The sequence below is a fragment of the Oreochromis aureus genome, linkage group 10 (assembly GCF_013358895.1).
Source record: "Oreochromis aureus strain Israel breed Guangdong linkage group 10, ZZ_aureus, whole genome shotgun sequence".
NCBI lineage: Eukaryota > Metazoa > Chordata > Actinopteri > Cichliformes > Cichlidae > Oreochromis > Oreochromis aureus.
The window spans coordinates 27340299-27362266 of record NC_052951.1 but is presented as its reverse complement, the minus strand read 5'-3'; the positions used below and the strand labels follow the sequence as shown (position 1 = coordinate 27362266).

General features: G+C 38.8%; 1 protein-coding gene across 1 annotated transcript; it reads right to left on the bottom strand.

Moving 5' to 3' along the window:
- Positions 1–152: 152 nt before the first annotated feature.
- On the bottom strand, positions 153–4426 carry LOC116326371 (lathosterol oxidase). The gene is made up of 5 exons (XM_031747612.2): positions 4295–4426; positions 2333–2550; positions 1693–1825; positions 1507–1607; positions 153–1395 (listed from the first exon to the last, which is right to left on the bottom strand). The coding sequence occupies exons 2-5, from the start codon at positions 2540–2542 to the stop codon at positions 931–933; spliced, it is 909 nt and encodes a 302-aa protein (XP_031603472.2). The 5' UTR covers positions 2543–2550; positions 4295–4426; the 3' UTR covers positions 153–930.
- Positions 4427–21968: the final 17542 nt, after the last annotated feature.

Below are 21968 nucleotides of genomic sequence, written 5' to 3'. Positions count from 1 at the left end.
TATAACCAGAATCAGTGTACATGAAAAAATGCTGCAGAGCTTGAAACCAAAGAACCAAGAATATAGATTTGTATGCATCACACCACATCAGTGCTTTGAGGGGGATGGATGTATAAATGCTGGTCTGTTTAAGGTATGACCCATGTGAGGCCTTAAGAATAAATGAACCACATGTGGCACCCATATTTATTATTCCATATTCATATTTATTCACAAACTTTATCCCCTGCTGAGAGGAAACTGCCCAGTATATATCTATGAAACACATTTTCTAAGATTTTTAAATGTTTCAGAATTTCTTTGACACTTCTGTTGGCAACGTAATTTCTAACTGTTAGTTATAATTGCCATCTTCTCAATATTTTAATTAAATTGCAACAGAAGACACGACTTCTGAAAAATTAAAGTTAATGAGGCTTCTGCTGCTCTTCTCTTACATTTCTTATGGCTCTTAAAAAAAATAAAAAACTGGAAGTGCAAAGTAGGCATGGCTGATTAGCCAGTGTTTCAACTTTTGGGTTACTCTGATTTATAACCTGTCAAATAAAAACTTCTGGCTATAGTAGAGCCCTGTGAAACCAGCCTCAGGTCTGGTTTGTGACTGAAGCAGCTCCAGTAGCTCCAGCTTTCTGATGATCCTCGAGTCTCTTTGCTGCGCGGTTCAGCGGTTTGCAAAAATCAGTTACACTACAAAACAACACCCCATTTCCAGATGTTAGTCTGAGCGCCGGTTGTGATTGGTATGTGTGTGCAGTCCAACCGGGGGCAGCCGTTTCACATTCACTCATTGCTCCACAAGAACTCAATTCTTACAAAGGCTTATTTGGCACATACATGAACTCCAATTACTCTCCAATACGCTGGGCTTTAGCAAATTGTCTTTACAAAAATAGAGATCACTTTCTGAAATTATTCATAACCCACGTACTGTTACTCCTCCTTACAGGTAACTCCCCTCTGAGCCCGTCCATTCACTTGCCCGTTAGGCTTCGCTTCGTCATTTCCCAACTTTCCCTCTGCTTGAAGTTTCCTGATCAGATCATGGGGACCTTTCCCCATCAGAGCTGACGGGTGCCTGTAGGAGCCTCCCAGGCGGTCCCACAGAGTGAAATATTGACCGTAGTTGTAGTCGAAGAAGAGGTGGTGGTCAGTGTGGTGAGCTGAGCCGTTGATGACGGTCGTCAGAGCTCCGGGTACACGATAGTCGCCGTCGTGGATGGAGATGGTCCAGATGTTAACAAAAACGTAAAGAGCCAAGTAGAGCACCTTGTGGAGGGGGAAGAGGAACGGGTAGATGTGGTAGGGCATTCCTTGCAGGAAGCCGTCCACTGGATGAAAAGCATGACTGGCAAAGGGAGTGGGGATCTTCCATATGTGGTGTGGTTTGTGAAACAGCTGTTGGGGACAAGAGAGCAGTGAGGTCAATAAAGTTTAACGCACGATAAAGACATTTCCACTATTCAGCAATTGTATATTGCCAGTATGCAAAAACACAAGTGTCCTCACCTTGTAAATAAGCTTATGGTGTAAGAAGCGGTGAATCCAGTAGATGCACATGTCAGTAAAGAACAGGAATGAAATCATACTCAGGAAAAGGCCGGGCCAACCTGAAAGCACAGAGGTCATGTCACCGACAAAAACTTGGTGTGTTTTGGAAAATTTGAAACATTTTCTGCTGCTTCTTCAGTTTACCGAGGGGCGAATCGGCGACATTGTCGTAGAGTTTGCTGTATCCTCTGACTTCAGCGAAAAACAAGGCCACGGTGGGAATGCTGATCCAGGGCAGAGAGGTCATCGCATATTTGATTTCTCGCCATACCTGATTCTACAAAAGGGGGGAAAAAAATAATAACAATAATTAACATTTTTTAATATGTAATAAAATAAATAAATATGAAGAAAAAAAATGAAACCAATGTGGTGAATTCCTGTTATTGACTTTGATGGACAAAATGATCTGAGCGCATTTCTCACCCAGCCTTAAAAGACACACAAAGGCTTTCACGAAGAGACCCTCACCCCAGTTAAATGGCCCAATTAAAGCACTACATGTAGACATTACATGTTCGTTACGCAGTAAAAGCATTAACAACACTACAGGAGGTGAAACCAGTAACATAAACAACTATAAAATACAGTTAGTTTCACAGTAAAAACATGATTAATTCTTGGTTTTGAAGCCATAGTGTGCACACGACAGTAATTTGCAAGTGTTCCTATAAATCTGTACACCCTTTTGCAGATACAAAGGTCAATTGATTGCAGGCTTTAGCTCTGCCAACACTCAGTTTATTACTGCATCCGTCATAAAAACAAGATATGGGCTTTATACCTCCAAGAAGTGTGGGTGTTTCATCAGATTGTGGTCGAAGATGAAGTAGTAGCTGATGGCTCCCAGGCCCAGGTACAGGACTGCAGCTCCGAGGTTCGTCACCACCAGCAGGCTGATAATCTGCCGCAGGGCTCCGTCTTCAGGCCACGACGCTGGGTACACGTACGGCGTGAAGAAGTAGTAGTCAGCGACATTCAGCACAAGATCCATGGCTGAATCTGTGAAAATACAACAAAAGAAAGTCAATATTTATATCACAGCATTTCCTTTTAGTAGTTTTTAAACAGACGGGTCACTAGGGGCACTGCTTCTTCAGAGTGAGAATCTCTTACAGGAGTCAAAATCCTGACACTGCAGATTGACTTGAAAGTGCTGATTTTGATTCATTTGCAGTTTTCATTCTGACACCAGATTTTAAATTAGTTGTACAAAGGCCTGTAAGGTTCAGTCTTTATATTAAATTTAAAAAATAAGCATTTGAATCTAGATTTTTGTCAGTGTTCAGAGGTTTAGTCTCCCTTATTCACCTTTAATTTTCTCTCCATCCATTATCTTTTGCTTATCTGGTGTCAGGTCATATTGAGCATGCTAACTGAGGCATTCCACACATCCTTCTTCTCAGTTGCCCATAAAATATCCAATGGAGGGTGCACAGAAAGTTCCTAGCCGAGTGCCCGAACCTCCACCTCCACCGCTCACCTTATTTCTGTTCATTTTTATAGCTTTTAAATTTTACAGCCATTGCCATCTTAGAGTGATGCAGAGATGGAAAAGTCGCAGACTGTATGCCACTCCTGGTTCAGTAACATATGGTGATTCATACAGTGGCGTGCTGTTGCTGCCAGGTAGTGAATTGGTGGCATTCCATCAACACCTCCTGCTTAATGCTGATAGGCCACCCTTGGCTGCCAACTGAACATATTCAAATTTAACACCAAACCTGCTACTCCTCTAGATTCAGTCTTAACTGGCAATGTAGGCAAGCAAATGGGCTTAAAGTCACAGACTGCTGAGTTACTGTTGTCTTCCTCGTAGCTGGGTTACATGCTTTTTTGGAAATGTTAGAGCAACCACAGCGCTAGTTAGTCTCGCAGCCCGGGAATTTCATAACTAGCTTTCCAATAAATATCAGACAGATGTAGCCAAGATCCAGTCATCTTGGAAGGCCTCCTGGCACTTCCTTTGAGTCATTATCCAACTTAAACTTTATTTTAGTGGATTTTTTAAAAAGTGCATGTATAAAATCACATTTGTTGAAAAACGCTTAAACTCTTAAATTCATAAATAAGGCTTTAATTTTTCCCCCATCCGAAAGTGGTACTTCTACCACCTTCTTTGCAGTTTGCATTTCTCCCATAGACTTAACGGCAGGTGCCCATCAGGCATGTAAATCAGACTCTGCATCACTGTTGGAATTCCACCAAAAGAAACACCTGACGGTGGCATTTACCACGACACCAAGTGTGCCATCGGCCGCCTTTCCTTGATGACTTTTCCTGAACTGGTTAGTTCAGATAACATAGCCTAACTGTCACATACACATAACGGTAAGTGAAAGAGCCCGGAGTTTGTAAAAATCACAAAAACCACCGGTGGCCGAATAAGCATTTGCATTGTCCGTCTTTAACATTACCGTTTCCGTTTCAACCGAGAAGCGTAAAGTATTTCGTCACAGCTCCACATCGCTCACTTTTCTCTAAGAAAATTAAAAATGGGTGTTTGAAACATGAAAAATGAAGGCTGAATTGATGGATGTACACTGAAAAGTTTTGCAAAGCACATACATGAATGCAAAAACATGACAATAACTACTCGTTAGACTTATGCGTAGAAACCCCGTTTTTTCCCAAAAATTTTGCTACATTAAAGGGACTCCAAAAAGGCTTCCTCGGAATTAAATATAAGTAACCTGGAGTGTCACACTATTAATATAAAGTTACAGCCATGTAAATAGCACTGTACCTTTTCTTGGTTGCAGGTATTCCGGAACAACGATGGAGGGAGGCTCACTCAACTAAAGTCAGGCAGACGACCAATTAACAGCGAGTTTCCCAAAACGTCACACGAAGATTCACCAATGAGCTGCGAGTTTCTCATCACGGCAGGGTTGTTGTGTTTTCCTATTGGCCAGTCGAAGGATCTGATCATGGCGTTACTGAATCTGTGCTAAATGTCCTGCAACAGCTGGATCATCAGGACAGAAGATGAAACACCTTAAAGGAAGTTTTACCTGAACGACAAAACGCCCCGAATGCGCTCCATTATAACTTGTACAGAAACAATAGTAGCAAAATTCATTTACAAACTTTAGGTACTGAAAGTCATTCAGTGTTTTTCACTTCCCTTGTATTAAATGCAAGGATTACATAAATATGGGAGCCATTGCTGCAATTCGGCATCCTCCAGCATCTGCACTGCACTTTAAAAAAATGACTTTTAGTAGTCTTTCCATGTTTACAAAACCCTTACGCAGATACAGCACTGAGAAACTCTTAAACTGTGACATGCCGAACATAACGACACGTTAACTAAAGGAATTAAAATTAAACCCAGACAGATGCGTATTTTAATGCAATTGAAAGGCAAAGTTCTATTCTAAGATGAAATAATTAAATTTGGCTTGCTGGGATACTAGAAATACCTCAGGCTGCACTATCTTTAAAATAACTTTCCCAGCTTCATACCTCTCTTGTTTGATTGTGACAGTAGATAAAATACAGCAACTTTTATTTGTCCCAAAGGTGGGGAATTCCTACAGCACATATTCAAAAATATTAAGGAATAACATAAATATATGATAAAGTCAAATCCCAGTTTCAACAGCAAAATGAAAATGAGTAAACAATAGCTTACTGGATGTAAGCCATGTTTTCTCCTCCCACATGAGTATTGTGCCTTCAAATAAAACTTGAAATGAAAAAAAAAAGTATACAAAATGATGCAGTTTGATGTTAACGTCAGTGGTGACAAATTGCTTTTTATTGTGACAAAAACAAACAAACAAAAAAACCCTGACGCCTGTCTAACCACAAGATGTCAGCAGTGCTCTAATGTACAAGTGAGAGCAGCCTCAGCCTTGACTGATATATTACTCATGACTGCAGGCACTATGGGAATATACAGAGATTTTATGGTAGCACCACTGGACGTTAGTGTATTTTAGTGTAACACATGGATTTATTATTGGACACACTTTTACTTTCAATGTGAAAGTACAGGATTATTATAGGAAAAAGCAGTAAAATGGTTATAGCATAACCCTTCATAAAAGCTTTTATATATTATATTATATTATATTATATTATATTATATTATATTATATTATATTATATTATATTATATTATATTATATTATATCCAGTGGGTCACTTTTTATCGAGATATCTAATTTTAAATAAGCCACTAATGGAGACTTGGAGTTATGTGTCTGTTCTTTAGTTGTGATTTTGTTCAAATTCAGCTGTTTTGCTTTCATGACAGACACCTAACAGAGCACACGGCCATTTTCCATTTAGTTTTCATTATGTTTATATCATACATCTTTATGGTTATATTACTGCACATTATATAACATGATATTCACGTTTATATATAATATTAATAATTTATTTGTGTAATATAAACACAAATAACACCATGTTTTACTGCTTGCAGTGATGAGTCGCTGAGCTTCAGTCCAGTTCTTGTGTAATTTGGCATACCTCACCCTTTTTCCCTGTTTCCATTACTTATGAATGGCTTCTCGACATCTACCATTTCAATGAGTAGTAGAATGGTGGATGCGAACAGTAGATGGATCAATGGAAGGGCCAGATACATCTCTGAGATCTCGTGTCGAGTCTTTGGTGGATTTTCTCCTGTTTCTTAAGGATGTGACTATCAGATTCTGTTCAAGTTTTGTAGATGAAGTTTTAATTTTTTGGTCTGTTGCTCCGTGTTTCGTACTTCACTTGTCCAGTTTCCTGAAATATTTTACGACACCCTACCAAGCATGCCGAGATATTCCAGGTTTTCGATTAATAGCTCTTTGGGAATCACCTTGTGGGTGCAAAACACTATTTTTATGCCTGTCAAAGTGTGATCATCGGCATTGTTGCACTTTCAACTAAAGAAATGGGAACACATTGTGTTTTTGTAACAGGCTGCTAGTAACAAAATGCCCAAAGAGACTAAAATCAAAGCTGGTTCTTTGCTAAGTTTTCTGTTATGTGTGGACAAGATGCCGGTTCATCCCTTGAGTTACGTCCTTTTTTTATGCTTGAATGATTCATAGGTCAGTGTTATTGTGTGTCACAACAAATAGCTTAAATGCAATACAGTTGTGGAGTAGCTATCTATATAAAAATTCATCAAAGACGATAAAGCAAAATTAAAAATTTCTCAGTAAATGTAGGAGAGACAGCAACAAAGTAGTTCAGTATATCACAGTGGACAGTGCAACAAAGTGACATTTTACACAGAAGCCATGGCCACAGCAGTTTTCATCCTCAGCTGGAGGGATGTATCAGACATTGCAGGTGTCTGAGCATCATCTGCTCTCCTCTACCAGGGTCAGCTCATTGTGTCCACACCTCTCAGAATTGTTCCCTTTGTATTACTGATTTTAAAGCACTGATATGCCAGGTGGTTCTCGGGCAGTGTTGACGTTGGGCTTTGTTGTGTGTAACCTCTTTCATTAGGTCTGCTGTCATAGTAGGCCATAGCCCGTTTTCTCAACAGACTCCCCAACGTTTGACTCGAACATCACTCTTTTATCATTATTATTATTTTTTATATGTTTTGACAAATACAACCAGTGCCTGCTTGGACCGAATACATCAGCTGTTAAATATGTCGCATGTATGAATAAAGAGACTGAGTCGATTTGAGGGGAATTCACTCTACTTTAGAGGGAAGTTGCTGTTTTAAATACACCAAGAGTTGTCTAGCAGGCTGTGAAGTCATCTCCCTCTGTGTGCAGAAAAACACGCACCAATCAGGATATCTGCAGAGAGGCAACCATCACGCTGAGCTCCAGATAACCTGCTGTTCATCATCTCCTCAGTAGGCAAAAACAGTGGATGTGTCACTTTGAGAAATGTAATCAAAAACTGGAGAAACTTGCTGCAACACAGTCACAGTTTAGTGTTTCAAGTCATAATATATTTGATTATCTTGCCACTTCACTGGTTACAATTCATGTCTGCAGTGAGCAATTGTCATTATCGCTATCAGTAATCACAAACTTTTTTCTTTTTTTACTCAGAAAGATTAATTTAACACTTTTCAGCAGCTCCCAGCGTCACACTGGCGAAGCTGCATATATAAACCCGAGTGCACCTGAGCCCGAATAAACTGGATATATTTCATACTGACACACGAGAGCCACTTAGCAACATGTCAGCCTGCGAGTTTCAGGTTAAAGCGCACACCAGGTCATTCACAGAAGAACACGCCACCGAACACTTGTGAATGATGTGTCTTTATTGACCAAATGAATCCACATCTTGGTCATCCTCGTCGAGAGGTTTGTTGGATCAGACCGTCCTGCGCGTAAACCATCCAAACGGTCACGAGAACCACTTCACCTCCTCTTTTGGATTTGGTTACTGCAGGCCCCAGCTGCTGCTGTTTAGGCAGTTTTGGGACTGTGGCTGCATCTGCTCATAAATAACACAGTCTCATAAAATTTAATGAAATGAGAATTAACTATGACACACGGATTATGCTGTGTGAATACTGCAAACATCATTTTCCTCTACTTTTTGAATGGATTCATGACAAAAGCATAAAGCGGGAGCAGATTTTTCGTCATTACCATTCATAATGATGCACATTGAAACTTTGTCTTAAAATATTTTTTTAAATGGCTGGAGGACAGAAATAATTCAGCTCAATTTTATTTATACAGCACCAAATCACAACTGTCACTGCAAGGCACTTTATAGTCTAAGATAAAGACCCCACAGTATAAAACCACCACAATCAAATAACCAAGGACTTGGCAACAGTGGGAAGGAGAAACTCCATTTTAACAGGAAAAAAACCTCCAACCGAACCAGGCTCGGGGAGGGGCGGCCATCTTTTGTGAGCAGTTGGGGGTGAGGTGAAGAAGCCAGGGCAAAAGACACACTGTGAAAGAGAGCCATAGATGAATAATAACTAATGATTAAACGCAGAGTGGTGTGTAACCACTAGTGAGTGAAGAACAAACACTCAGTGCATCATGGGAAGCTCTTGCAGCGTAACTAAGGGAGGGTTCGGGGTCACCTGATCCAGCCTTAAGTACATGCTTTATCAAAAAGGAAAGTTTTGAGCCTGATTTTAAAAGTAGAGAGGGTGTCTGTCTCCCAAATAAAAAGCTGGAGCTGGTTCAACAGAAATACAACAACAAACCTGGAGGAAAGAGTCTTGATATATTGTAACTAATCACATCCCGTTAAAGTGTTGCTGGCATTTCAATTCAGAAAGTGTCCACAAACTGAATCTTCAGCTGAACCAGCTATTCTGAACCATGATTGTTATTGACCAACTCAGACTCGTTTTGCATTGGAGCCTTTTTGAAGAGCGTCCCAAACTGCCATTGTCAGCTCAGCTGTAATGTACAGCGTAATACATTCCTGTTTAAAAAGCTATCTGAAAGACTGCAAAAGCCTCAGAAATAATCATGTTGTGATAAATCAGTTACAGATGGGTGGCTGCTGAGCTATTAACCTAATAAACAATGCTTGGGCAGGCCTGCACTAAAGAGTGTGAAACTCTCTCAGCGCCAAACTGTATTTACTACCAAACAAAGTGCTGTAACATAAAAATGATGCTCGTTGTCATCGCCTCTATGCTAGAGCGTCCTCCGTTCACCTGTTGAATCTCAATTAAGTACTCAGTGGTGCTTTAGCCCCGGTTTGGTCTGCCAGCTTTAGAGGGAAATGTCAAACTCTTTGGCTTGCGGGACATTTGACTGCTCGTTCTCTGGCCAGGAAACACATTTCTGTGGATTGGTACAATTTTACAGCACATATTTACAACATAGGATTTTGTAGAGACCAAGGACTTTGTATGCTGTGTGAGATGGCCCATAATTAAAAGCACTTTGCGAATGAGCTGGTGATAAATGTTCCAATTAAACTGTGTTAAATGATGTCCAAGTCTTCTTCTTGTTCTGGCTGTTCCTGTAGGGGGTCACCACATGACATCATCTGTTTCTATCTCTTCCTTTCCTCTCCATCTTCTTCTGTCACATAAGATTCTTTCACCACATCCATAACCTTCTTCTTTGCTTCCCTTTTATCTCTTTTCTTTCCTCTTGCGAGGGAGCTTTAGCCTCACCATCCTTTTCCCAGTACACCTGGTGTGTGTTTTTCTCTGCACATGCCCAGTGCATTTACTTTGCCCCTTGCTGTGTGTATGTCTTACTAATACATTTAAACTGATACTGAAGCAGGCGAAATCCTAATAAGAACAACACATATAGTTGCCCCTGATTATAAATCCCTAAAACAGTTATGTTAGGTTTGATAAATGATACACTTCTCCCATTTTAACTTAGGATGTTACAAGTTCATAGAAGGCTTTATTTATTGTAGAACATAGCTGGTGTACTGCTATTTATTAAGTTACAAAAGAATGTCTACTGAGTTAACAAAGCATCAACTTAGTAACCTAATAACATCAAAAATAATTATATTAATCAGACATCAGATGTCTAGGGAGGTTTCCTGTCCCTTTAAAGGTAATGTTTAACCTGAAGCTAGGTTTGGGGCATATTGTCCATCTCTGAGCTTTCCCTCTGATCTACTCATTCCTAATCCTGTCAGTCTTTGTCACTCTCAGCGCAAATCTATGTATCTTTAACACAGCAGCCATTGGTTCCACCTCCTCCCTTTTCATCAGCACTGTTACCCATGTACTTTGCCTGCTCTCACTACCATTTTCTAAACCTTCTTTTTCACTATGTTCTTTACATACACTGTATAAAAGATGGCCATAGTCTCTGGGTCTGAAAACTGAAGCCAAAGCGGGGTGGCCTGCAAGAGGTGACTCCTGTGGTTGCAAAAAGACCTGTGGTTTTATCATTTGTTTTGCTCTGTAACCTCAGTAAGCATGGTGCAGATGACTTTACTGGTTTAGTCATGAGTTTCAGGTCAAATAACATGAAGTTATTTTAGTAAATTTTGGTCATTTTTACAGACAAAAAGGAGGATTATCCAGGGTTTGCTCACTCTAACACCCATCATCGTTAAGATTTAAAACAGACTTCATCACAGGACCTAACTTATATATGTGTAACAATACGATGGTTTCACTGATCTTATGCTGTCTGCGCTTTTTTACTTCTCGCCTGCACCCTCATTCTTTGGACGGTTAAGCTGAAGTACTTAAACTCAACCAACTTCATACCCCAGCTTCCTGCATCCACATCATTCCACTTTCCTCTCTCTCATTCACACAGATGTTTTTCTGTCTTGCTCCTACTGACTTTTCATTCCTCTTTTCTCCACCCCTCCAGGAGCTCCACTTTCACTACAGATCCCAATATCACCTGCAAACATATAGTTCATGCAGGCTCTTGCCTGATCGTATCTGTCAGCCTGCTGATCAGCATTGCCCACAAAAAGGTTCTTAGAGTCAACCCTTGGTGTAATCCCACCTCCACCTTGAACCCATCTGTCACTCCTACTGCACATATCACTACTGTGTCACAGTACTCACGCATACGCTTAAACAAAAACTCTTATTTACATGACAAACACACGGCTTCATATTCTGAAACCTTAAAAATTTAAAGGGATAAAGGTAAGGTTGTAAGTCCAAGTTTCTGTGTCATGTTGTCATGTCATGTTTAGAATGATTTCAGGGCACAAATGGACCAACGGTACAGCATGACACTGGTAGTTAATGGGGAATGTGACACACCTAAACTGAATCAGGGTAACGAGGCAAAAGAAAAATCACTGAACACAATACACAGAATGCAAGATTACCATAAAAAACAAAACCTAATCTGTAGAAGTCACAAAAGAAAGCTCAGGAACGATACCAAGTCCACAACTCAAAAACACTGGGTGAAAAAACCCAGGACCATGACAGTTACATCTTACTTTGCTGTGATTTGTTACTAATAGAGGAAATTAAGCAATTGAGGAGCCAGTCTTTCTCATTTAGAAAGATCTGAAATGTATTCTTTAAAAAAAAGACTAATCCTTGTAACTAACATGCATCAAAAGCTACTGGTCCTTTTTGCTTCCAAAACACAGGGTTTGTGTTTGGGGCTCAGAGGGTTAACAGCGCCTTTGTGTTGGTTTAAAGAGCAAGAGACACCTTAGTTAACATGCACAGGGCACACAGATGTACTAGCCGATGTTATGTATGCTAGAGATATGCTGATCAATGCCTTGTTAAAGCACACTAATCTCATGAGATCTTTAATCTTTAAAGATGGTTCAGGTAATGGGAGTGATCAAGTGAAGATGCCTGCTGTAGAAGCGAAAAAAAAAAATCTATTTTTCCTCTCATTCATCCAATTAAAACAAGGATTTGTTCCAGCCAAAACAATAAAAGTCTAAGGTCAGAGAGCTTCTTTCAAGCCCAGCGCTGTTATGCACTAAAGAAGGCTAAACTTCAGTGTGAAGTTATTGAGCATCCTAACTCGAAACATTACAAACTGGGATGGGATGTGCATGGTGTAAAGCTCTGCAGCAGGTGATTAACAGTGCACAGAATATCACCGACACCAAGGAGAGGCGTCTGCAGAGAGCCCAAAGGACACTAAAAGACAATACCCATCCGGGCCACAGCATGCTCACCCTGCTGCCATCTGGCAAGCGGATGCAGAAGGTTGTGCTGCTGCATCACCAGATTTCAGAGCGGTTTCTTTCCTCGGGCTATGAGATTATTGACATCATTCTACACACTTTAGCCTTTTAAAATGTTTCTTTTTTTTATTTAGTAACATGAAAGGTTTTCATCTACAATGTCTTTGCGCAACCGCGTGTTTATTCTTTTTAAGAAGGAAATGAACTGTATTCTTACTGTTAAAGACAATAAAACAGCGCCACTGTAAAGAAAAACACAAGATATCCTACTAAATTGAAACCCACTTTTAAATAGCAATAAATCAGTGTAATCAAGCTTTTTTTACCCGCTAATATCACTTCATGAACCCTGGTCCATAGATGACGAACGCTGCTTTCAGGTGAAACTTGTGAGGTTGTGTTTTCAACATGAGAGGTCAAGAACACGATACGCTTTCTATTCAGTCAGTTTAAGTTGTGAGATCACTGTTGCTAGGTGACTGGCAATCAAAAGTGAACTTTGCCTTGTTCCCCTTTCAGAAATGTTAAACTGATTGAGGTTTCTTACATTTCAGAGCCATAATAAAAAAAAAAAATTAAGAACAAAGGGAAGAACATGTCATATTCATAAGCACCTGTAATTACTGTATAAATTAAAGTGAAAAATTTACTTGTTAAATCTGCACATTTTCATATATTCAACACCATGAATACAATGAGCCTGTGCGAAAGCGCTATAAGCCTTTCTAAGCATTTTTCAGCATGCTGTAGATTATTATCATTAGTGAACTCTTCAGTGATTGAGTTTTTCCAGTGATGAGAACGGGTGCCTGAAAATATTCACAGCCCACTGAATTAAACGCCTTAAAACATATTTAAATGCAAATTACCTTTCAAGACACAGCATGCTCCACCCATTCCACTTTGATGATTTAAGTTCACTCATCACACAGGTAGCGCTTTCATCCCTTTGAAGCTATCTATTTGTAGATCCTGCACATCCTGAGAGGTACAGTCTGATGTAATTCTTCCTCACGGAGGGGTAAAGGAAGGTGCTTTTTGAAGGGGGTTCTCTCAAGCTTTTAAGTTGCTTTGCTCGCTCTCCTTTGTACTCTTCTAACAGTGAAGGCCAGTTCACAACCAAACACGTTGGTGTTTGTTTTCACTCCAATTTGGACGAGCGAATTAAATGAAAAGTGTTACCATTCCTTTAGATGGGAAAGGAAGCCTTGGACTTTTCATTTATTTGAAATAGGTGCTGCCAACAAATACTAACTGAAATGGAAATTAAAAGCACCTGAGAGAACATTTATATTCCAGTTATTTTTGCTCACAGATCTCTACCATAGACTGTATGTCCTTAAAAGCTAAACAGGAAAAAAAAATAGGTGAACAAAAAAAACATCCCGCACATCTATGTAGATTTATGTAGTTAAACAAATGTTTGTGATGTGATGAATCTCCTTAGTCATTTAAAGCAAATGTTTGATTTAGTGCAATATATTTAAAATTGACTTTGCTAGTTGAACACTATTTACTGCTCTCAATCAGCTCTTTGAGACTTCTTCAGTTTCCTTTAACTCGAAATTGGCCAACTTTATAGCAGAAGTAAACATGTTTACAGCCTAATAACTATAAAAGTTTTGGTCTCTATGGCTTAGCTGCTGCTAGCTGCTTGTCAGTGTGACCTTAGCAAGGACTCTCTACTGTATCTGTCATGTTTGTTCCTTTAGTCCTTTTTAAAAGCAATCATGAGACAGTTTTAGACTAGTTTGATGTGTGGGAAAGTTCACTAACTGACAAATCTATTGTTTACTAAGCTAGCAAGCTTAGTAGGCCTAGTGATCAAAAAAAAAAATCTTGCTGATTTCTGGCGCTTGCATTGTTAGCATGAAACTGATCATAAAGGTACATGGTGCTGTACCTAAGACCTCTTGAGATTGCTTTGGTTGCCACAAGTTGTTGCCATTTGCACGGCAGCTGCTGACCTGGCTGCAAACTATTCGCCAGGTGAAAAGTGCAACGCAAATCGGAACCAGAGGCATTCAAAGTAAAGTTTACTTTGAAGGTTCAAAAGGAACAACTTTTAAGTTGGTACAACTCAAAAAGTTGTGCCTTTTGAAATGTGTTGTATCGCCAACATATTTCAAAAGGCACAACTTTTACTTTGAAGGCGTATGTTTTCCGTCTTTGGTTTGCAAGTTCTTCCTCTGAAGGGTGTCTGGGCTCAGCCTCAGAGATAAGGTGAGGAGCTCGGTCATTTGAGAGGGTCTCAGAATAGAGCTGCTACTCCTCCAGGTGGTTTGGACATTTGACCAGGACACCTGTGAAGTGTTTTGGACGTCCCGCTGGGATGAGGCCCCGAAGCGGTGCAATGACACACTGGAAATTATGTATCTCAGCTGGCTTGGAAATGCCTCGGTGTCCCCAGAAGAGCTGGGTGAGTCGGCTGGGGAAAAGTACATCTGGGCATCTGTGCTCAGACTGGACTCAGATAAGGAACGGTTGGTATTTTTAATTGCGCCATTTACTTTCATTTACTTGATCAAATCACGACAAGAACAACGATTAAAACCAAGTGAGATGATTCTTTTGATTGTTTTATTGAAGTAAATACTGCTTGTTGTGGCATGCATCATCTCATTTTCGCAAAAGACATTTCAATCAAGAGGTACAAGAGTCAGAAAGAAGGAAAGAAAGAAGGCAAACAAAGACAATCCACAGTGGTGCAGCATCAGAAACCAATTCTTTCTGTGATGCGGTCTGGTCAGTTTACAACAAAGGGATAGGATGAAACAGACTAATTTTGCTGTCATGGCGGCCCTTTCCCAGTTTTACAGCGTGAAAGTTAGAGCCTTCTTTTGGTTAGATCTGTAATCACTATCCAATCTGCCTGGAGGAGAAAAAGAAATTTAATTTGACAAGGAGGTAATGAACCCATGCAGCCATTATCTTAGATAACCCATTTGAGAGACTGGTTGAGCACTGATGAAAATTCTATTAAACATAGCTGGCTGATTTCTCTATTTTGTTCAGTGGCAGAAAAGCCTTTTTTACCCATGCCAATTTACTTTGAACTCTCAGAGTTGCCAAGGATCATTATATCAAGGAGCTTCAAACACTCACCCTTTACTTAATGATTCAAAGGCAACAACCCCAGACTTTGGGCTAATAACCTCTGTGATGCATACACAAGATACCTAGGCAAGTGCGGCAAATACTTTTGCTTTCAGTTTCTCTCTAGAGTTGCATTCAGAGGAGGATTCTTGTGTTAAATGCAGCTTTCTGAGATGTTTTTTGTTTTTAAATGCACTTCGACCCTGCTCAGTTAAAAGCTGATCCAACTTTGCTTCACTTTTCAACAAACCTTAAATGTAAATTTCCTCCTTGTGGAAAGTCTATTTACCAACGAGCCTGTTTAATACACACTATATATGACACACACACAGGCCCAATTACTATAAATATCATAATATAACACATTTAATTATTCAAGCTTTTTGTTATTTGTTTGTAGTGTTTAACTTCATTCTCTAAAAAATTTGTTTCCCAACTTTTTGATAGAGATATCTTAATTGAAGCACAGTTTTGTGACACAACCCTCATCAAAAGTTAAAGACAGCATCAGTTATTTCTACAGATTACATACTGGTTATATCTCTCCAAATGACACCCTTCTCATAGTAATTATCAGAGAGGAGGTAAAGGAAAAATCCTGGCATTAGAAAGAAAGCCGAGCATCTCTGCTTATCTTATATAAGTAAATATACCATTTGCAAATACCCTTTGATAGTGCCTGATATAACTCGATACTTTAACAGTGGCTTAATCCAAGAGAGTGCAAATAGTCTTAAAATTACATGGTAATGCTGTAGTCAATATCTCCTTAATTACTCGTGATAAGAGAAAGTGATACAAATTTTCTCTAAATGAACTCTTTTTCAACTGTAACAACTTGGTGGCATCTCATTTGTATTTCCTGTCATTTTCTCAACCTTACCGGAGTCTTGAGTGGGAGGATGCCAAAAAAGAGGGCGATTTCAAGAAACACATTTAATGAATGTGAAATTGTTATCTGAATCACTGTCACAGGCACGGCTGGATCATCTGCCAGTGGGCTCCATGTGTGCGGTTTGTGCCTGTTTGTGCAAAAGATGCAATGTTTAAACAGTAAGAATAAACAGTTGCCAGTATTTGTGCCATTTTCTTTTTTTCATTTTTTCCCCCCTGCTTACCGGTACATTACAAGGCACACTTGAGTTTTAATGAGTTTGTGAAAGTTTTTATTGTTTAAGTTTGATCATTTAATGTGCTTGAAAGAAAAATAGAACTCTTATTAACTTGGTATTTTCTAAAAATATGTTTGTCAAATACTAATGTTAAATAAAGCGGTATATTGGGTTTAACACTAATTAACAAACGTTATCATGAAAATGTTTTACTGTGGTTGATGAATATTATTTTTATGAACTTTAGCAACCTGAAAAAGCTAGTATACCTGTAGACTGCCAATCTTGCAGGAATTTGTTTGTTTCAGTTCTGATGGCTTGAAAAAAAAAAAGGAGAACACTTCAGTACCGCTGTGTGGTGTACAAGCATCACAAGTGCAGGCATCCCTGGAACAGTTTACGGCCCAAGCTCCATTTAGCTGACTTTGTGGAGTCTTTAAAAAAAAAAAAGAGTAACTTTTCGGCTTCATCAGGCTTTGTATTGACACTCTTTTGTTATATTTGATATTATTTATTTTTATAATTTTTTTATATTTATTTCCCATCGGTAAATTTATTGTACAGCCTTTTGTAACTTTCGCGACTCTGAAAAGTGTTCCATAATCAAATAAACTTGACTTACTATTTTATAAGTAGCCAAGCTGAAAAACTGAACTTTTAATGAGACAAAAGTGAGTGGGTATAAATAGTGAATAGGGTGTAGCAGGAAGAATCACTCTTAAATAGCATGTCCCAAAGTCACTTCTAAACAACAATATTTGCTTGCAGTAAGCAAAATGATTTTGAAAGTATGTGGACCACAAAGCTATCATGCCAACATGTCTGAAAGAATCATTGCTAACTAAGCTAGCTAGCAAAGGCGATAGTTGCTAACACATAGCTTACATTAGCTTTACAACTGCATGGGGTAGTAAAATATTTTTGTTTTTTGAAATCATTCACTCAAATACTATTGCTTATGTTAGTTTATTTAGCTATTCAATTGTTTTGTTGTTATTTGTTGTTGTTTTTCTTAAGTTTTTGTGCGTTAGAAGGTGTATGGGCTCAAAATGTGGTCATAAATATTTTGTACTTGTAAATCAGTTTTGTACTTGTAAATCAGGATTTGTATGTGTAAAAAGAATTTGTGTGTGCGTAAAAAAGATTTGTGTGTGTAAAAAGAATTTGTGTGTGCGTAAAAAAGATTTGTGTGTGGACTTAGGGTCAAAATTCGTACTTGTAACTTGCAGGTGTTTTTTTGGCTATTTTTCTTCCTTTCATCTGATTGGTCAATGTCATGTCAATCACAAATGCAACAATCCAATCAGAGAACAGATGGGTTTGGCTGTCGGAGGGGCACTTGTTTGAACTGCAGGTCCTTGAAGGGTAATACAGTTTGAAGCTGGAGGATCTCTATATAAATATCCGATAGAAGCTAGGTCCCCTAACTTTCAGCAGCTGTTGAAATGATAAAGTTGTGGTATATCAGTGGTTAGAAATACCATTATTACTTTAGGATTAGTTTAACACAAAGTCAGGGCTGACCCGGGACCATTGCTGTGAGTCACAGTGCGCAGCATAAAGGTCCTTTCACATCGGACGCAGCATGTGCTTCTAATGCTAATGCTAACTAAAAGCAAAGGATCCAGAATTAGTTGTGCTGGCTGCTGAGCTCTGTGGGTTTTTGCAGCAGCTCTACCTGTTCTAGATGCACCTGCTCCTTGTCGTTTCTATCTCTGACTTTATGTCCTCTACAAGAGTTTGTTTTTTTTGCTAGTTCTTCAAATGTTCAATAAAAACATGTATGCTAATTCATAATGAAGAAAGCTTTGTAGTGAAGACTGTCATTTCCAAAACACTGCCCCCCCCCGCGGTCCGCAGCGCTGTTGAAAAGGCTGTGGAAGTCCTGTATTAAACACGTAGACCTGTGACACAAAAATCACCAAACTCGGACGACCACAGACTGTTTTCCTTCGTGGTGATGAAGGAAAACGCTGGGTTGGCATGTAAAAGGGCATTTATTCCCTTCAAGGACCTGCAGTTCCAAAAAGCGCCCCTCCGACAGCCAAACCCATCTGTTCTCTGATTGGATTGTTACATTTGTGATTGACATGACATTGACCAATCAGATGAAAGGAAGAAAAATAGGGTCAAAATTCGTACTTGTAACTTGCAGGTGTGTTTTTTGGCTAAGTCCACACACAAATCTTTTTTACGCACACACAAATTCTTTTTACACATACAAATCTTTTTTACGCACACACAAATTCTTTTTACACATACAAATCCTGATTTACGAGTACAAAATATTTATGACCACATTTTGAGCCCATAAAGGTGCAGTACAGTGCGTTGATAATGGTTACCGTTTTACCAAGGTTTGTGACAGCTAAGATTAAACTCAGAAGTAAAACTCTTAGCCATTTATTTAACTGGAATTTTAAAAAAAAAAACATCAGTTAAAATAAACTTGGTCAAGTTTGACAGCACAAACTGCCTCATTATTTTTGGGGGTGTTCTAAACGCCTTTACAGAGTACAGTGTTTGTGTTTTAATACTTACCTAGCAATTCATTGGCATTACTGGAGACTTTGGGGGTCCAGAAACCTCCTTATACATAACTATGCCCCCTCAGATGAATTCTACTGATATATTTGGCTGCGAGAACTGCTATTAAAAAAGATTGAGGAGGCTGACTTTGGGGCAAATGCGGCTGTGCAGGTCAAATACTGGGGAAAACAGATTGTTCATGAGCTTGTGCAACTAGTTTTAAAGCATCATATCAATTTTACACAGTCTAAGACAGGTATTTTTCGCACTTTTATACAGGGGCGATTCTAGGATCTGAGCTTTGGGGGTGCTGAGCACCCAGAGAGCTGCCCAGCCAGGCAAGATCAACTTTACTCGTCACAATGAGACTTCTTCCCTGTCTCTGTCAGTCCCTGCATTCCTAAATGTCTCCATTTCCATTCTCTCTGTCTCCTTGGTGCATTTAAACCCCTGTTTCTCCCTGTCCTCGTCATCTGTTGTCTTCATCTCTGTTATCAGTCATCATAACTTTACCATCTCTGTGCAAGTCTGCAAATTTCTTTATTAAATCATAAGATTCTTAAATTCATCAAGTCTCTCTGTGCCTGGGTCCTCGTCACAAAACATGACATCACTGTTTTGTACATTTTAACACAATTTAATCCCCACATTTGTGAAAGAAAAGCAAAACACTTTTTCAAAGTCTGTAACAAAACCATCAAATCTGATAAAGGTTATTTAAATGCTGCAAAAGAAGAATGGATTGGAATTTAAAAAAAATACATATCCTAACCTTAATTACTGCACTGTAAAATGTAATTCTAGATGTTTGTTATTTCAACATATTATTCTATATCAGTTTGACGATAGATGACTGAAGTTGTTGTTATAACATAGAATTACAAGTTAAAAACGTCCCAATTACACCAAAAAAAGCTAACTTGAAAACTCATGTCCAGCTAAATCAGCAACTTATGTGAACTTGACAATGTGGGTAAGTTGAGCACAGCAGGATTCAAAACTGCCTCACGTGACTGCTACCGAGGTGCATCATGGGGAATTGGCGGTTAACGACATGCTCACTTTACTTGGACGTTTTCTAATCGTCTTCTTTGGAATATGCTTTCAAGGTGAGTAACATTGGTTATAACTATAAGGAAAGAGAGCTACAAAAGTTGGAACATGTTTTGAATTTATGGCATGATGTGTGTTTTTCTCTTTTACCGAAATGTTTGCTTTAGCTAATGTAACTTTAGCCGACAAGGTCCAGCTTGTATGTCATGACCAAACTTGAGCTAATAAACTGACATATGGCCTTTTTTATGGGTTTAATGTGGCACTGACCAAATCACAAGTATTGTGCCGCTAGCTTTAAGGTTGTGCACTCAACCACTGTTGCGATATTAGCAAGCTAACTCAGCTAATTAATAAAGCTTATTTCATATTGTCTCTGTACTTGTAAATTTCTTTCAAGTTCACAGGCTGTTGTATTTTGGTGGAAGTTCATTTTGGCAATATTTCCAATAACTGACTGGGTTCAAAAGAACTTTTGGCAGGACTCGGATGCTTGTTGTCATCTGTTTACCCCTATGTAATCACTTAAGTTGTTATGAACTGCTGCATGCTAAGATGCAAGAGTGCACTGAGGACTGAGACAAAATATGGTCTACAAACCAGCATTATATTAGTTTTTATCAGATAGTCCTCCAGTGTGTTTAGTTTTTGCTTTAATTCTATTGTGCAGTTATTTGTTACCCTGAAATGCTTTATGCTTAACAACAGCTCACTATTTTGACTTATTTTTGAACTCTTGTGATCAGTATGACTAGTTTGTGTGAGTTTCCATACTAAAAGAGCTGTAGTGATAAAATAATTGGCATCAGAGACACTGATTTTTGGCATGGTATACTGCAGAAGTTTTTTTTTTTTGCATAATTTACCTTTTAATTAAACTGCATTCTCTGTATTGTAACAAAACTAACATTGTTTATATGTCAGAAAATTAGCAAACATGAATAAATGGCGAAAAACAATATAATTATAACATATATTTTTATTTTACTTATTTTAGGTCTGTGAAGCCAAACTTGATGCTGGGGATTTATTTTTGTCAGTGGAGTCAAATGGTAAGTTACAATTTGTGCATTTTGTCATACTGGAAACACCACAGATTATATTGTAACTTAATAGCTCTGTAGAACAAATGATATAAAGATTGTAGTGTCAGGGTACTTCTTAAGAAGTAATATGGCACTATTGATGATCACATGCAGGTGGCATAAACTAAATATTCAGACCTGTTACCAACAAGTGATTCATTAACAAAAGCAATGGAGCAGACCGTTTAGGTTCTTGTGGTTGTAATAACATCCATAACTGCAAGTTTGTCATTAATTTATTTTCACAGGTCTAGATGATCACATCTGTCTTTGTCATTTAAATGAGGTGGACTTGCAAACTTTGCACTCTTTTGGGTAAATTGCTGTCCACTACATATACACAGAATGTGCACAGTATTTCAGATCTAAAAGGGAGTATGTAATGGACTTGCTGGCTTTAATGTAAAAAGCCTGTTGTGTAACTTTAATGAGGCAGTTGGACTAAAACAGTATTGCTCATCAAGGTAAACATCTGAGGAATAAGGAAATTGTTACTTGTCCTTTTACTCAGTGTTCTTTTTTTAATCGCACGTTTACTAAAGTTTTACATCACATAAGTCATTTTCACAATCATTCTACTTTAAAAGATTTCAAGACAGAGCTTATTGTTCTCTGAACTTCCTTGTTTGCTGAACGGCAGGTAAAGTGCATCTTTTTGTTTGTTTGCTTTTGTGTGTTTGTGTTTTCTCTAATGGGCCTCAGATGACTGTTTGCTTAAATTTGGGTCTCAAAGAATCTTTTTTTTTTATTCTGCCTGTACTCTCCACCCCTTCTTCTATTGCTCAGGTTGAAGCAGAATTTGCCCGCCGTCTTACATCTGTTGACCTGAAAGGGTTCCTTTTGCTGTGCTTGACCATTATGGAGAGGTTCGTGGAGCTGTACAAAATCAAGAGCGGCATAGGAGGGCTAACTAGGCTCATAAAATGCTTCGGAGATGATGTAAGTGTTCAACTGCGAAATGTTCTCCTTT

Bases quoted from the DNA above. Each gene is read 5' to 3' on its own strand.
- LOC116326371 (XM_031747612.2), bottom strand. From the start codon at position 2,542: ATGGATCTTGTGCTGAATGTCGCTGACTACTACTTCTTCACGCCGTAC. The intron at 1,826-2,332 runs GTATAAAGCCCA...CCCCTTTTGTAG, and splicing joins AACACCCACACTTCTTGGAG to AATCAGGTATGGCGAGAAAT. The intron at 1,396-1,506 runs GTGAGGACACTT...TGTCCCCAACAG, and splicing joins ACCATAAGCTTATTTACAAG to CTGTTTCACAAACCACACCA.